Source organism: Delphinus delphis, chromosome 3 (genome assembly GCF_949987515.2).
Source record: "Delphinus delphis chromosome 3, mDelDel1.2, whole genome shotgun sequence".
Lineage (NCBI taxonomy): Eukaryota > Metazoa > Chordata > Mammalia > Artiodactyla > Delphinidae > Delphinus > Delphinus delphis.
In genome coordinates, this window is record NC_082685.1 from 158,802,713 (window position 1) to 158,816,766 (window position 14,054).

Consider the following 14,054-nt stretch of genomic DNA (forward strand, 5'->3'; position numbering starts at 1 on the left):
CCGACCCATTTGTAAGCCGGGTGCAAATCGTTACCTGGTATGTGAAGTTCCTCATCCTAGTTTTGAGCTGACCCTTCATTCTTTCTTTCCAGGGTGGTTGCACAAAGAAGTGAAAAACAGTCCGAAGATGTCTTCACTGAAACTGAAGAAACGGTGGTTTGTGCTAACCCACAACTCCTTGGATTACTACAAGAGCTCGGAGAAGAATGCTCTGAAGTTGGGCACCCTGGTCCTCAACAGCCTCTGTTCAGTCGTCCCGCCGGACGAGAAGATCTTCAAAGAGACAGGTAAGCGGTGTGGTGTGCTCAGGACTGGCTGGGCCTGAAACATGGCCTGTCCGGTCATAGGAGGTGTGGGTTTCCTCGGAGCAAAGGAGTGAGCTTCCTACCTGGGGTGTTTACGTTCCCCGCCCCCCCCAAAAAAATCTCTTTTGCTGATTTATCTTTTGAGGCTGTCCGTGGTTAGCTATGTGAACACTTGATATGTAAACCATAGTAAAGGGGTCCTGATTTATTGGGTTGCAGAAAGATTCTTCTAAGGGCAAGGAGATGTAAACAGACAGAAGTTCTCCTACAGGAAGCCTTATTTTTCTATGCCTGTGTTTTTGTCTTTCTCACCGTTGTACCGTGAGAGTCATAATGCAGCCTAAAAAGGTAAACCCTGACTGTCGGTGAACATAACCTAGCATAATAAAAAGCGGTCACGTAAGATTTTTTCTTCCCTTTCGGTATTAGAAAAGGTGTTTCTAGGTTGTTTATTTTGATTTTTTGTTGCTAGTCGTGATTTTGTGCTTTTGAAATACAGTTCCTCCATTCCAAAAAATACTCATGTATTTCTTTACTGTAGTCACTCCATTCCACTTTCGGCTGGTGTCTGAACACCTGGACTGCTTGCTTTGCACAATGGTTTCTTTTGAAGGGAGAATCTAAACGAAAGGAAGACAAGGGACAGGAAGGGAAAAAGAAAGTCAGCAATCTGAGGGGAGAGTTTTCACTCTTGTTCCAGAGCCTCGAACTGGACTTTAGTTTATGCCTGTTCCTTCTTTGAGAACAGGCGTTACTAATTATATATTTATCATAATTCTGAGCTTATCATTTTAATGTTTGTCTTCCCTTCGTAACTGTAAATTCCACGTGTCTTTGGGTACCTAGTGCAGGGCAGGGCACGTGGAGGAAATCAGCAAGTAGCTATTGAATTAATAAAGGGGCTCAGGTGGAGATGGCCTGGGTGCTGGACTTCTGGGACTCCGGTACGGGGACAGTACCCTGGTCCCCCAGGTTCATGCTGCCGTGTGTGTGTGTGCGCGCACGCGCGTTGCTGTTGCAGGCTACTGGAACGTCACCGTGTACGGACGCAAGCACTGCTATCGGCTCTATACCAAGCTGCTCAACGAGGCCACCAGGTGGTCCAGCGCCATTCAAAACGTGACGGACGCCAAGGCCCCGATCGACACCCCAACCCAGCAGCTGATTCAGGATATCAAGGTGAGAGCGAGGGAGCCCAGCTCATAGCGAGTCACAGTAGCTCACAGATTCTCACCATGGGAATATCAAGACGTTTCTGTAATCAAAACTAACTCTTAGTTAATTTCGTGTTCGTGTGTATCCTGGCTTTTAAAAATCTAAATGCTAGACTGCATTTAGAAAATGCAAAAATTGACGTCAAATTGAAATTTGACACTAAAATTATCTTGTCTCTGGGGAGGTGTTACGGATCGCCACCGAGGCAAACCTGATTGTAGAGCTGTGTAGGCGGAGGGACAGTGGTCTGTAATTTGGGGTGTGGGGCTCCCCAGTCACAGGGACGTGGTGTGATCTGTGTTGGGGACAACCTGCATGTCACAGGTTCCACTTGAGCCCAGTTTGGGCACCTTCTAGAAGTAACACAATAATTCTGCTTTCACTGCAGTTTCTAGATCACACAAGTGGATTCACTAAGAGGCCACATGGGTCTAGAAAGCTTGGAATCCTTATCAGGTGCCTCCAAACTCACAGAAGAAGCTCCCAGGTCTCCGGACCAACACTGAACGTGTTCAGTTGTAATTCCCTGTTTATAAAGATTAGTGGCTGTGAGTGTAAATCGAATGAATGAACAAGCAAACGAATGAACCATTAAACGGCAGCCGTGAACAAGGATCCACGGCGCTCATTTTCCAGGCGTGGAAACGGAGACATGGGATATTCTGGTTGCGTTGCTCACTTAGCTGGTCAGCCCCTGATGCAGACGCAGGTCAAGGGAATTATTTTTATTCTGTTCCTCCAAGTTATCCAGTAGGCAGGTTCCCTATGCAAAGGAAAGAGCCAGAGCTGTGACAGAAAAGATGCCAGAATGATAGTGAGGCGGGTATTTATTTACTGATGTACCTCAAAGGAAATAAGCGAATTAGATCCAGGAGGCAAACCGCGCCTTTTGTAAAGGTGGGAGAGGGTCTAATATATCGGTAGTATATTATTACCCACCAAATTCAAGTCAGCCTCTTGATTCCAAAATGACATGTTTCCTGGGTGTTTGGAGCCAAATTCCTGCAGGTCAGTTATCCTACAAACTGCAGAGCTGTCCATGGAGCCCAAGGAGCTTGAAACTAATGATGTCATTTCTAGTCTTAAAAAAATGAATTTGTTGAAGCTTTCTTGTGAAGAAGGAGAGAAAAAAAGCACATATCAGCTGAACTTCCTCTTCAAAGCTGTATCTTATTTACTCGTATATTTACTAAGTCATTGGAAATCAGACATTAAAGAGTAAATAGAGTTTTAAATGTTGAAACAGTGCTTCTTAAGAAATGAGACAAATATATTTACTAATTCGTTTGAAATCAGACATTAAAAGAGTAAATAGAATTTTTGGATATGAAGCAATGCTTCTTAAGAAATGAGACAGGTTGACCTAAATAAGTCCATACCAATTTTTTAAGTGATTAAAACATATTTCTTTCTGGTTTTCAATTGGGTATTATTGAAAAAGTTTCATAGCAGAAATGAACTTGCCACGATAGAATGATTCATTGCCTCTCCTCCAACTTTTCTGTTGATTTAAAGTTCTAAAAGTAACTTTGGCTTTTTCAGATCCCAGATTAATGCTTTAGGAACATAAATACATGATGAAATTCTCTGAGAGGAGCTCTTAAATTTCAGGAGTGAGAAAGGAGGCCCAAGGAAGAACAGTCTCGCTGATAATGTATTAACGTGTCATTTTCAGGGGGAGGATACAAAAGACCAATGAGAGAGCTAGCAAAATGTATTTTTTAAATGAATTATAGACAAGGATGACATGATTTGGCTAAATGATTTATGGCTAAATAATTAGCAAGAAAAGTTTAATTTTTTTAGTATATATAATTTCCAGAGAGAAGATTTTTCAATAACATGGGAAAATATGCAAATCAAAGAAAGAGAGTGAGCTGTGTAAGAAAAATGTGTGTGTGTGTGTGAGTGATTTGTCATCAAACGTGGCTTGCGGGTATCTTCGTGCTTGAGATGATTAATGCTGGATTCCCACCTCCATCCCTAGGCTACAGGTGTTTTGTGACTTGTGAAAAACATTCTCGTTCAGGAGGATGCAGATGGCTTTGTCCTTTTACATGTACGTTTCTTACGATAAGCTCGTGGGCTTTCCCTAATGGCTCTGTTCTTCTCAAGGAGAACTGCCTGAACTCGGACGTGGTGGAGCAGATCTATAAGCGGAACCCTATCCTGCGCCACACCCACCGGCCCCTACACTCCCCACTCCTGCCCCTGCCCTACGGAGACATCAACCTCAACCGTGAGTCCCGAATTCCTCCTGGGCCCGGGACACTGTGCTGTGGTTTCCCTGTTAACTCTTTAGCTCTATCATATTAGCGTCAGTTGGTTATAGTGATGTCCGTGTCGTTGTATTAAAAAACATGCCAGCACTCCCCAGGAGCGCAGAGTACCCTTAATCTATTGGAGAACCAGATCTTAAACAGTTGTCTTGCATGTCAAATGCGGAACTTGCTTGGCAACAGACCAGCTTTTCAGTAAGCGTTGTTGCGCAGTAAAATAGTTCAGTTACTTGTGCGCCTCTGTTTGGCTGTTCGAGTGTCCAGAGCAGGTGGTGGGCACTGCATCCTGAAGTAGCTCTGGTCCCCGTTCCTGCCTCTTGTCTGCTGCTCAGATTGTACCTTCTCCAAAGCCTCGTGGGACTCGTGTTTGTTGTGCTTCTCCTAGTGCTCAAAGACAAAGGCTACACGACCCTTCAGGATGAAGCCATCAAGATATTCAATTCCCTGCAGCAGCTGGAGTCCATGTCTGACCCTACTCCCATCATCCAGGGCATCCTCCAGACGGGGCACGACCTCCGCCCTCTGCGGGACGAGCTCTACTGTCAGCTCATCAAACAGACCAACAAGGTGCCCCATCCGGGCAGCGTGGGCAACCTGTGCAGCTGGCAGATCCTCACCTGCCTGAGCTGCACCTTCCTGCCCAGCCGGGGGATCCTCAAGTACCTCAAGTTCCACCTGAGAAGGTACGAGTGGCCCGGGCGGCGCTGCTCACGTCGGGAGTGTGGTGGACACAGTTCAGATCAGTTGGACCTGGAACAGAAGACACCTTGTGTGGGTCGGGCTCCTAGGTCACCCGAGCTGACTTACGGGGCACAGACGACCTTTTTCCCCTCTAAGCCACACGGGGCTGATCCAGGGACAGGTCCCTTTGGGTGTAACGTCCTGAAGTGTAGGACGTTGATAAGTTTAATTACCACTACTCTGTATGAACAGGGAAAAAAGAAAACAACCTTGGATATTTGTTCCAGATCAAACAGGTAGAGGCTGTCTGATTCAGCTTCTGATTAACTGTGGAAAGAGAATTTTCAGGCAGTAGTGTGAGGCACGTGGCTCTTTCAAATCTAATAGTTCTGCAGAGGTCAGCTAGTAGCAGGAGTTGCTCCGGATCATACTTGGGCTCTTTGGTCTTTGGATTTTCTCTCTCTCTTCTTTTTTTTTTTTTTTGGTCCTTAAACAGCCCAGGTTGAGCTAGGGAAGCGGCTAGCGTTTGCTCTGCACTGGGACCCCATTCACCGTGTTGGTCTGCAGCACGTTGAAGCCGCCCAGTTCCCCGTAACCAGCCGTCCTCAGATCTTGCAATTAACAGTTAGTGTTTGGCTCCTAGGATACGGGAACAGTTTCCAGGAACCGAGATGGAAAAATACGCCCTCTTCATTTACGAATCTCTCAAGAAAACCAAATGCAGAGAGTTTGTGCCTTCCCGAGATGAAATCGAAGCGCTGATCCATCGGCAGGAGATGACGTCCACGGTGTATTGCCACGGTGGCGGCTCCTGCAAGATCACCATCAGCTCCCACACCACAGCCGGGGAGGTGAGGGAGAGGCGCAGCTGCCCACGTGCTTACTTAGGTCAGGAAAACTGGGCGCAGTTAGGCTGACTGTCGTGCACAGTTGCGGCTGGCATGGTTCAGCTGCTCAGTAACCAAGGAAACAGACGTAATGCTAATCCAAGAAGCAGTCGATACCTAGTAGAGATTGCGGACCTGACTCAGCTGCGTCTGCTCTGACAAGGGTTTAGCCTCTCACTTCTGCAGTGTTTTTCTGTTTGCCACACAAATATCTAGCACGTTGGGTGAACATGTTTTCATTTTTCTTTCTTTTTTCAATTTAAACTTAGTACCGTAAAACCAATTGGCTAAAAGGAATAGTGCATAAAACCCGGAAAAGCTGGTGTAGCAGAAATACCAGTGGAAATCGCTATGAGTTCGTGAATTTATCAGGCAAACGGGCTTTAGTTTTCATGCGCTTACGGGTTTGCAAGAAACCGGCCGGCATCTGCCCCTAGCTGTGGGCAAAATAACCTGTGTTCTCTTTGGCAAGGAAGAGAGAGAACTGATTTCAAGAGAGCCAGGGAAAACAGCGCCTTGGAGATTCCGTACACGACAGTGTTGGGAGGTTGCTTGGCCCCTCGCTTTTGCTGGCAGCTCCCTCTGGGTTCTGATGAAGGCATATTCTAGAAGCACAGCTTCGGAAGCTGAAGTCCCCGTGTTTTCCAGGTGGTGGAGAAGCTGATCCGAGGCCTGGCCATGGAGGACAGTAGAAACATGTTTGCGCTCTTTGAGTACAACGGACACGTCGATAAAGCTGTCGAAAGCCGGACCATTGTAGCAGATGTATTAGCAAAGTTTGAAAAGTAAGTTCCTTCTCCCTGAGTGCCAGCCAATTAGAGGAAGGACGTTAAGAGCAAGAGGGTTTGAACTTTGATTCCACTTTTGGCTTCAGGGTACATTTGAGTTCATCTCATTTTGCCTGTGTTAAAGCATATGTAATTTCTCATCTCTCTCTGCTGCCTGTTTCTCTTGATTCCTAGATAGAGCCACTGTCTCAAATAGGATTCACCCCTTCATTGATCCTCTACTCCATTCTTTCTCTCGGTGTCCTGCTGTCACCCTTATCTTGGAATTTTCTGATTCTCAGATTTTCACTTGTCATTAGCTTTGAAGCTGGACGAGTGGACAGAAGCCAACTTATAAACTCTTTAAACTGTATTTTGTATCTCTTGGACCTACAATATTCACATCCCCCAAGTAACACAAAAGATATTCCTCCTTTAGCATGATGCCAGTACCAATGACGAGACTCCAGCATGGCTGGGCCCTGCCCCTCCCCAGCTGCATAAGAGGGCAGGAGTAGCTTTAACTAAGAAATTGGGCTTCCCTGGTGGCGCAGTGGTTGAGAGTCCGCCTGCCAATGCAGGGCACACGGGTTCGTGCCCCGGTCCGGGAAGATCCCACATGCCGCGGAGCGGCTAGGCCCGTGAGCCATGGCCGCTGAGCCTGCGCGTCCGGAGCCTGTGCTCCACAACGGGAGAGGCCGCAACAGTGAGAGGCCCACGTACCACAAAAAAAAAAAAAAGAAGAAAAGAAAAGAAAAAAAAGAAATGTGTCAGGGGACCAAGAGGTTTAGAACAGCCCCAAACTTCCCAGTCCCAGATGAAGTGACCTCCTCTCCTCAAGGTGGGCCTGGTCTAAGTGCTTTGTTGGAAATAAACCAAAATGCGATGGCGGGGGAGAGGGATGTTCCTACTTTCTGTAAACATAGCCTCCCAAATGTTCATGTCAATTTTTATAAATATTATTATAGTTTGCGAGTCGGCAAAGGGAATGAAGGAATAGGCTTTGTTTCTTTGCTTTCTATGTGTAGCTAGGACTAACCAGACTGGGACACTCGGGGAAATACTTGTTAGCTCGGTTTACCTGAAGGCTGCCTGTTTGTTGTCTTAAAGTAAAACTAGGATGAAAGTGTGTTTTTCACCTCTGGGGAAGTAAAATTAGCCGGGAACTCTGATAAGCTTCACTCTGGCTCTATTTTCTCTCCCGCCATCCCCATCTCCACCCTCTCTGCTTTCTGAGCACAGACAGGATGTCTGAATCCTTGCCGAGAATACACCATATGCAGTGAACGCCCTGTGGGTCACCCATGGCCCATTTCTCATTTTGCTTTCTGAGTCTCTCTCAACTTCCGTCTGTAGGCTGGCTGCCACATCAGAGGTGGGTGACCAGCCCTGGAAATTCTACTTCAAACTTTACTGCTTCCTGGACACAGACAACGTGCCAGAAGACAGCGTGGAATTTGCGTTCATGTTTGAACAGGTACATGGAGCTCTTAGGCTCCTTTGCAGACGGGCAGGGGTGAAACCCGTTCATACCCCTCGTACGTTAACTGCTAGTTCTTGGAAATCACGCGTGGCAGTAGAATTCCCAGCGTGGACAGGGTCAGCTGCTCTTTCATTCATTTGTAGAAGGAAACTTCTACACGTATTATATGAACTCCTGGGCCAGGAACTGTTCTAGTTGGGACAGGGGAGAGGGTACGGGGGGAGCAATAAGAAATAAGATAGATATACGTGTTCAGTGGTATCCATGCGAGGGAGAACCTTAAGGCGCCACGGGAGGGTTAGGGTACAATTTTAAGGAAGGTGGCCTTTGGTGGAACAAGGGAGCAAGCCAGGCGGGCGTGGTGTCGCACAGCCATGCCTGGCCCATAGCGCCGCTGACCGCCTTGTTGCAGGCCCACGAAGCCGTCGTCCACGGCCACTACCCGGCCCCCGAGGAGAACCTGCAGGTCCTGGCTGCCCTGCGGCTGCAGTACCTGCAGGGGGATTACACGGCCCACGCCCCAGTGCCGCCCCTGGAGGAGGTCTACTCGCTGCAGAGACTCAAGGCCCGCATCAGCCAGTCCACCAAGAGCTTCACACCGTGTGAGCGGCTGGAGAAGCGCCGCACGAGCTTCTTGGAGGGGACGCTGCGCCGGAGCTTCCGGACGGGGGCGGCGGTGCGGCAGAGGGCAGAGGAGGGGCAGATGCTGGACATGTGGGTCAAGGAGGAGGTCTCGTCCGCGCGGGCCAGCATCGTCGGCAAGTGGAAGAAGTTTCAGGGGATGAGCCAGGAGCAGGCCATGGCCAAGTACATGGCCTTGATCAAGGAGTGGCCTGGATACGGGTCGACGCTCTTTGATGTGGAGGTAAGAGCTGCCTGCTGCTTCTCGGACCCGGTTGCACCGGGGTCTGTGCGACCACCACGGTCAGGTTCCTGGGGAAGGGAGGACCTGGTGGAACACTTGGTTCTCTCACCCTCTCTTTTTAGAGCCCCCAAACTTTACCCTTCATACCCGCCACCCACCCAAAGTTTTCTTCCTCCTTTACAGTAAATGCTCTCCTAATGTTAGAAGTGAGTGGAAAATTAAGGTGTCATCTATTCTTAAATAATTTCTGATTCTTTCTTATTCAAGCTATAGCCCCAACGAAAAAGTGCTGGTAAAAATCTGCATTAAAGTTTAAAACAAATTTTTTTTAGAACTGTGTCCATAAAATTAGAAATTTTGGATATCCTTGGATTTTACATTTTTATCTTTTTCCCATGACTGTTTGAAGGGAAGAATTTCTATTTCACAATTTGAATTTGGCTAAACTCACATCAACCCAGTACTGATTCATACCTTTTTTTTTTAACATCTTTATTGGATGGAGTATAATTGCTTTACAATGGTGTGTTAGTTTCTGCTTTATAACAAAGTGAATCAGTTATACATATACATATGTTCCCATATCTCCTCCCTCTTGCGTCTCCCTCCCTCCCACCCTCCCTATCCCACCCCTCTAGGTGGTCACAAAGCACCGAGCTGATCTCCCTTGCTATGCGGCTACTTCCCACTAGCTATCTATTTTACGTTTGGTAGTGTATATATGTCCATGCCACTCTCTCACTTTGTCACAGCTTACCCTTCCCCCTCCCCATATCCTCAAGTCCATGCTCTAGAGTGAAGTAAGTCAGAAAGAGAAAAACAAATACCATATGCTAACACATATATATGGAATGTAAGAAGGAAAAAAAAGGTCATGAAGAACCTAGGGGTAAGACGGGAATAAAGACACAGACCTTTTTTTTTTAAGTAGACCATTTATGGAAAGAAAATCTTACTAATGATTGAGATCAAGGCTTGGCAAACTGCAGCCCGTGGGCCAAATCCTGCCTGCCTCCTTTTTTGTAAAAAAAAGTTTTATTGCCACACAGCAGGGCTCATTCCTTTACATATTTTTCTCTGGCTGCTTTTACACTGAAATGGCAGAGTTGAGTACGTGTGACAGAGACCACAAAGCCTAAAATATTCACTATCTGTCCTCTAACAGATAAGTTTGCCAGTGCTTGGTCTAGATAAACCAGCCCTTGGTCTGTTTTTCTTATGATCATAATCATTCAGCATGTTATCTGATGACTTTTAAATGAAGCTCTATAAAAGTCTAAATGTTGATCATATATTCCAAGATCCTTTCATGACTTTTCATTGGATGCTATCTTTGGGTTGGTTGGTTGGTTGACTGATTCAATTACATTTGTTTTTAAGTATAAATTAGATGCTTTGTACAAGTACCTCCTCTTTTGTGTCACCAGTGTGTACCCCTCCTGATTCCCATGGCCCTGTGTCGTCATCCCCTACAGCCAGCCCAGCTCTTATTTTCCTCCACTGATCCATGCAGGAAGGTCTGTTGTTAAACCAATGAGATCGACCACCATACACACTTAAGGTCATTGCGGCTCCTTGTCACGAGACGTGTTTTTCAAGAGGAGCCCAAACTGCTCAGCACAGATTGGGAGAATTTCCCTCTGTGATCCTAGATTTTGTATTTGAAGAATAATCATCCAAACCAGGAAGGGGAGGCAGAACTAGAGATAGAAGAGAGTAGCCCTGGCTCGGGCTGCTTGATTCGCTGGGAAATCGCCGTCAAGTTCCACGGCTACGGCCACCTCCGCGTAGCTGATCCAGATGGCCAGGGGAGTGATGATGTTGAGAGGTGGAGAGTCCAAGCAAGATGTTGGATTTACCAAGTAGGATTCCCCGAATGCACAGGATTGATCAGCTGGTCAGAAATCCATCAAGGCCGCCAAAGAGCCACCATTTCTCATATCTTGTGTTTCAATGCCCCCAGCATAAGGACACGCTGAGTGCACTCAGCGTTCTTTGCAGAGTGGTGGACTCAAAGCCTCTCTTGTGGTTTCTATGTTCTGTTTCTAACTTTTATGATCTCTTGGCACTAACTCTTGCCCCGCAGTGCAAGGAAGGCGGCTTTCCCCAGGACCTCTGGCTGGGCGTCAGCGCAGACGCCGTGTCTGTCTACAAGCGCGGGGAGGGGAGACCGTTGGAAGTCTTCCAGTACGAGCACATTCTCTCCTTCGGGGCCCCCCTGGCCAACACGTACAAGATCGTCGTCGATGAGAGGGAGCTGCTCTTCGAAACCAGTGAGGTAAGAGGCAAATCTTTCATCCGTGGCCTTGACAAAAGAGGAAAACAGCACCCCGTTTCCTGAGGCCTTTGACCAAGTAATTTTATTTGGATATTTCGCTTTTAAGACATAGGAAGATACAGCATGGTGCGCCTTCCCCAGCTGCAGGCTTCTCACAGGCCAGAATCTCACAGCCTCTGCAACATTTGTTCTCTGTACCTCTGCAACAGAGAAATCTGGTTCCCTTGTACCCTTGTAGGAAAAGAAGAGAAAGGGAAGGATGTAGAGGTCCTATATATATATATATATGTATGTATATATATGTGTGTGTATATATATATATATATCTATATATATATATATATAGCTTGGCAATAAAGCCTTGTGAAACTTACTAGACGAGGCGGCAGTGGATCGCAGCTGTGAGACGTGGGTCTGCCAGTGTCCACGGAGCCGGAGGGAGCGAACGGCAGAGCGTCCTGGACAGAGCTAATTCTAGCTGACAGAAAACACCTCTATATATGTGTGCCATCCCGCTCCAAAGCGTAAAATGTAGTGATAATAATAACGATACTACAAGAAGCCTGTGGAGGTCTCCACATAGGGAGCTGCTAGCAAGCAAAGGTGGGAAGTGGGCAGGAATCACACGCTGCCCGTTTGGCTGTTGGTGTACAGTGATGGAGAGGAGGCGCTGTGCAGGAGGGTGGAAAGAGGTGGGGCTTTGACTGGAGGGCCCCAGGCGCCAGGCTGCCGGGTTTGCACAACTCCAGTAAACAGCGCGGAACTGCCGTGGGCTCTTGGTGTGTGATGTGTAACAACAGTGCTTTTACAAACAGTGTGGGGTGGGATTGGAAGGGAAGAGAGATCAGGGAAATGGGAGCCAGTTAGGATGCCTTCACAGGGACGCAGGCCAGCCATCAGGAGGGACGGGCCAGAAGGGGAGGCAGTGAACGCACCATGAAATAGCTACTGCTGGACTCTCAGAACTGGCAGGGAACAGAACGGGCACACGAGGCTCTGCCAGCTCCTCGGGCCTCAGCTCTGTGTCTCCAGCTGCGTCACGAGGTTTGACCAGCACGATAGGATGCAGTCTTTAAAAGCTGTGATTGTGGGCTCTATCTTCAGTGGGGACAGTGACCCGAGCCCTGACCCTGCCCACACACTGTAGTGTCATCTGGTGGGGGGCTTTTTGTCTTGCAAAATCTGACAGTTTTACATCAGGCAACCACCAGGTGGCACACGTCATACGTGGAAAGGCCACGAGTCCCCCTTCTACCCAACGAGGAATAGGGAAAAGCAGCTCTAACTCTTGGCTTCCTACACAGCCTGCGCCGTGGATTCGCACGGCAGGCTGGTGGCTTTTGCTGGGAGGACGGGCCCCCGCCTGCCCGCGCTGGGCAGAGGATGTCTGGTTGTTAGCCTGGGTCCCCTGGCCCCTCAGAAACTTGTGACCGTGGGCCGATTCTGCTCCCCCGGCAGGTGGTAGACGTGGCCAAGCTCATGAAAGCCTACATCAGCATGATCGTGAAGAAGCGCTACAGCACCTCGCGCTCCGTGAGCAGCCAGGGCAGCTCCAGGTGAAGGTGGCCGTGAGTCCATGTGAATTGAGCATCTCCACGTGCTGCCCCCTCGGCCCCAGCCGGCTCCTGCACCTGCAGCCCAAGGCGAGGCTGCCCAGGCTTTCCAGAAGCCCCTCGTTGGAGGGCGGTGTCTCGGGGGACCTTTCATCCTGTCCACTCCAGTGATCAGTGTCTCAAGCTGTCGACCCAGTTTCCAAAGCTTTACTTCTTTTAGACGACACATGCCTTAAAAAAAGAGGAAATGAAACCCACGCTGCCACCAAAGCAGCCAGAAGTGCCTTAACTTGTGGAACCGACACTAATCCACCTTAACTGTGCTACTGAAGAGAAATGCTTTCCCTCCCTTTTAGGGGAAACCTGCTAAGCTTGAGGGGGGTGGAGGGGGGGCGTTGATCCATCTATTCTGCACTAACCTCCCAGCCTGATTTCCCCCGGGAGGGAAGGTGAGGGAGTGGGGAGGGGGGACGGAGGGAGAGCAAGAGGACGACGGTCTATTTTAGTTGGAGCGCTGCTGGCAGCCTTCCTCATTGGACGTATATTAACTTTTTCTGTTTCATCTTTTAAGTGCATGCGCCTGCCCGTGCACGCATGTGTCCATAAACCCATCACTTTCATCATTGTTCATGAGCATTGAAAGCAAAGGGAAAGAGGATGTGCAATGGCGTAACGTCTGTATATTTTAATAGTTCAGAGTGAGAGTCGTCAGCTGTTACTTTACAAGGTGGTTTTATTAACAACCCGGAATCCTGGAGTTTCCTGTCTTTGCTGTATTCCGAAAGCCACATTTTGACTCCAGTTTTGTTTCACGTGTAGCAAAATCTGCAATCTGTGTCTGCTGTGTTACAAACAGATATGCAGCCTACAGATAACTGTATTTATAAACCACTCTTAAACAGCTGGCTCTAAGGCTGTTTTTAGAACCGTATGAAGGCATTTTGGAGTCCTTAGTTTCTATGAGATTTAAGTTAAAAAATGTTTCTTGGAAGGTTAGCTCGTATCACTCTGGGTAGGTTGCAACATAACCATGTTGGAATATGGGGGAAAGATGCTACCTTCCTTGAAAGCATAACACATGAGTGGATCTTTAAAGGACCCTGACGTTCAATGCTGAGGTTTTAATAAAATACACACCTATTTTATCCCACGTGTATAATGGTGGTCTGAACAAGGCCCCTGTAAATAAGTCAGCATTTATGACCAGAAGAAAAATAATCTGGTCTTGGACTTCTATTTTTATACAGAGAAGTTGTAAAGACTTAGGCCAACTAAGTCTACCCACAAAGAAAAAGGAAAGTTGCCTTACCCCTGTGGACAGCCATGCGGAATCATTGTTTGATGGCTCAAGAAAGTCTGACAATAAAAGATATTAGTTAACGTGCAGTGTAATTTCTTTATGGGGCAGCTCTGAATACCATATGGACTTTGTTTCTGCTGGGTTTTGGTTTTAATGCTTTGGGCTTCAGAGGGTTGAAGCTGTGTGTTCCATGCACTTGATCACCAGGTCTAAAAGCAAACACATGTAGACGTCTCAGCTGCTTTTTTAGACACAGAGCGTGACTCCAAGAAAGCTGAGAAGGTAAAAGACCAGGTTCGAGGAAATCACAGAAATCTAAGGACTTGAATTGTGGGTGTCGGAGCGCCCCCTGTAGATGAGCCCCAGGATTCCTGGTGGCGAAATCATGGTCCTGCATCCACTGGCAGCCCTGATCGCTGTGAGCACAATACAGGGGGAGCT

General features: G+C 47.7%; 1 protein-coding gene across 1 annotated transcript in view; it reads left to right on the forward strand.

Moving 5' to 3' along the window:
• MYO10 (myosin X) overlaps positions 1-13,683 on the forward strand; it is a 219,594-nt gene extending 205,911 nt beyond the window's left edge. The window contains exons 32-41 of the mRNA XM_060009646.1: positions 93-287; positions 1,327-1,484; positions 3,636-3,759; positions 4,185-4,482; positions 5,124-5,331; positions 6,016-6,152; positions 7,491-7,611; positions 8,030-8,482; positions 10,569-10,760; positions 12,219-13,683. Of these exons, the coding sequence (XP_059865629.1) occupies positions 93-287; positions 1,327-1,484; positions 3,636-3,759; positions 4,185-4,482; positions 5,124-5,331; positions 6,016-6,152; positions 7,491-7,611; positions 8,030-8,482; positions 10,569-10,760; positions 12,219-12,320 (1,988 nt within the window). The 3' untranslated portion in view covers positions 12,321-13,683. The remainder of the gene's footprint in view (positions 1-92; positions 288-1,326; positions 1,485-3,635; positions 3,760-4,184; positions 4,483-5,123; positions 5,332-6,015; positions 6,153-7,490; positions 7,612-8,029; positions 8,483-10,568; positions 10,761-12,218) is intronic.
• Positions 13,684-14,054: the final 371 nt, after the last annotated feature.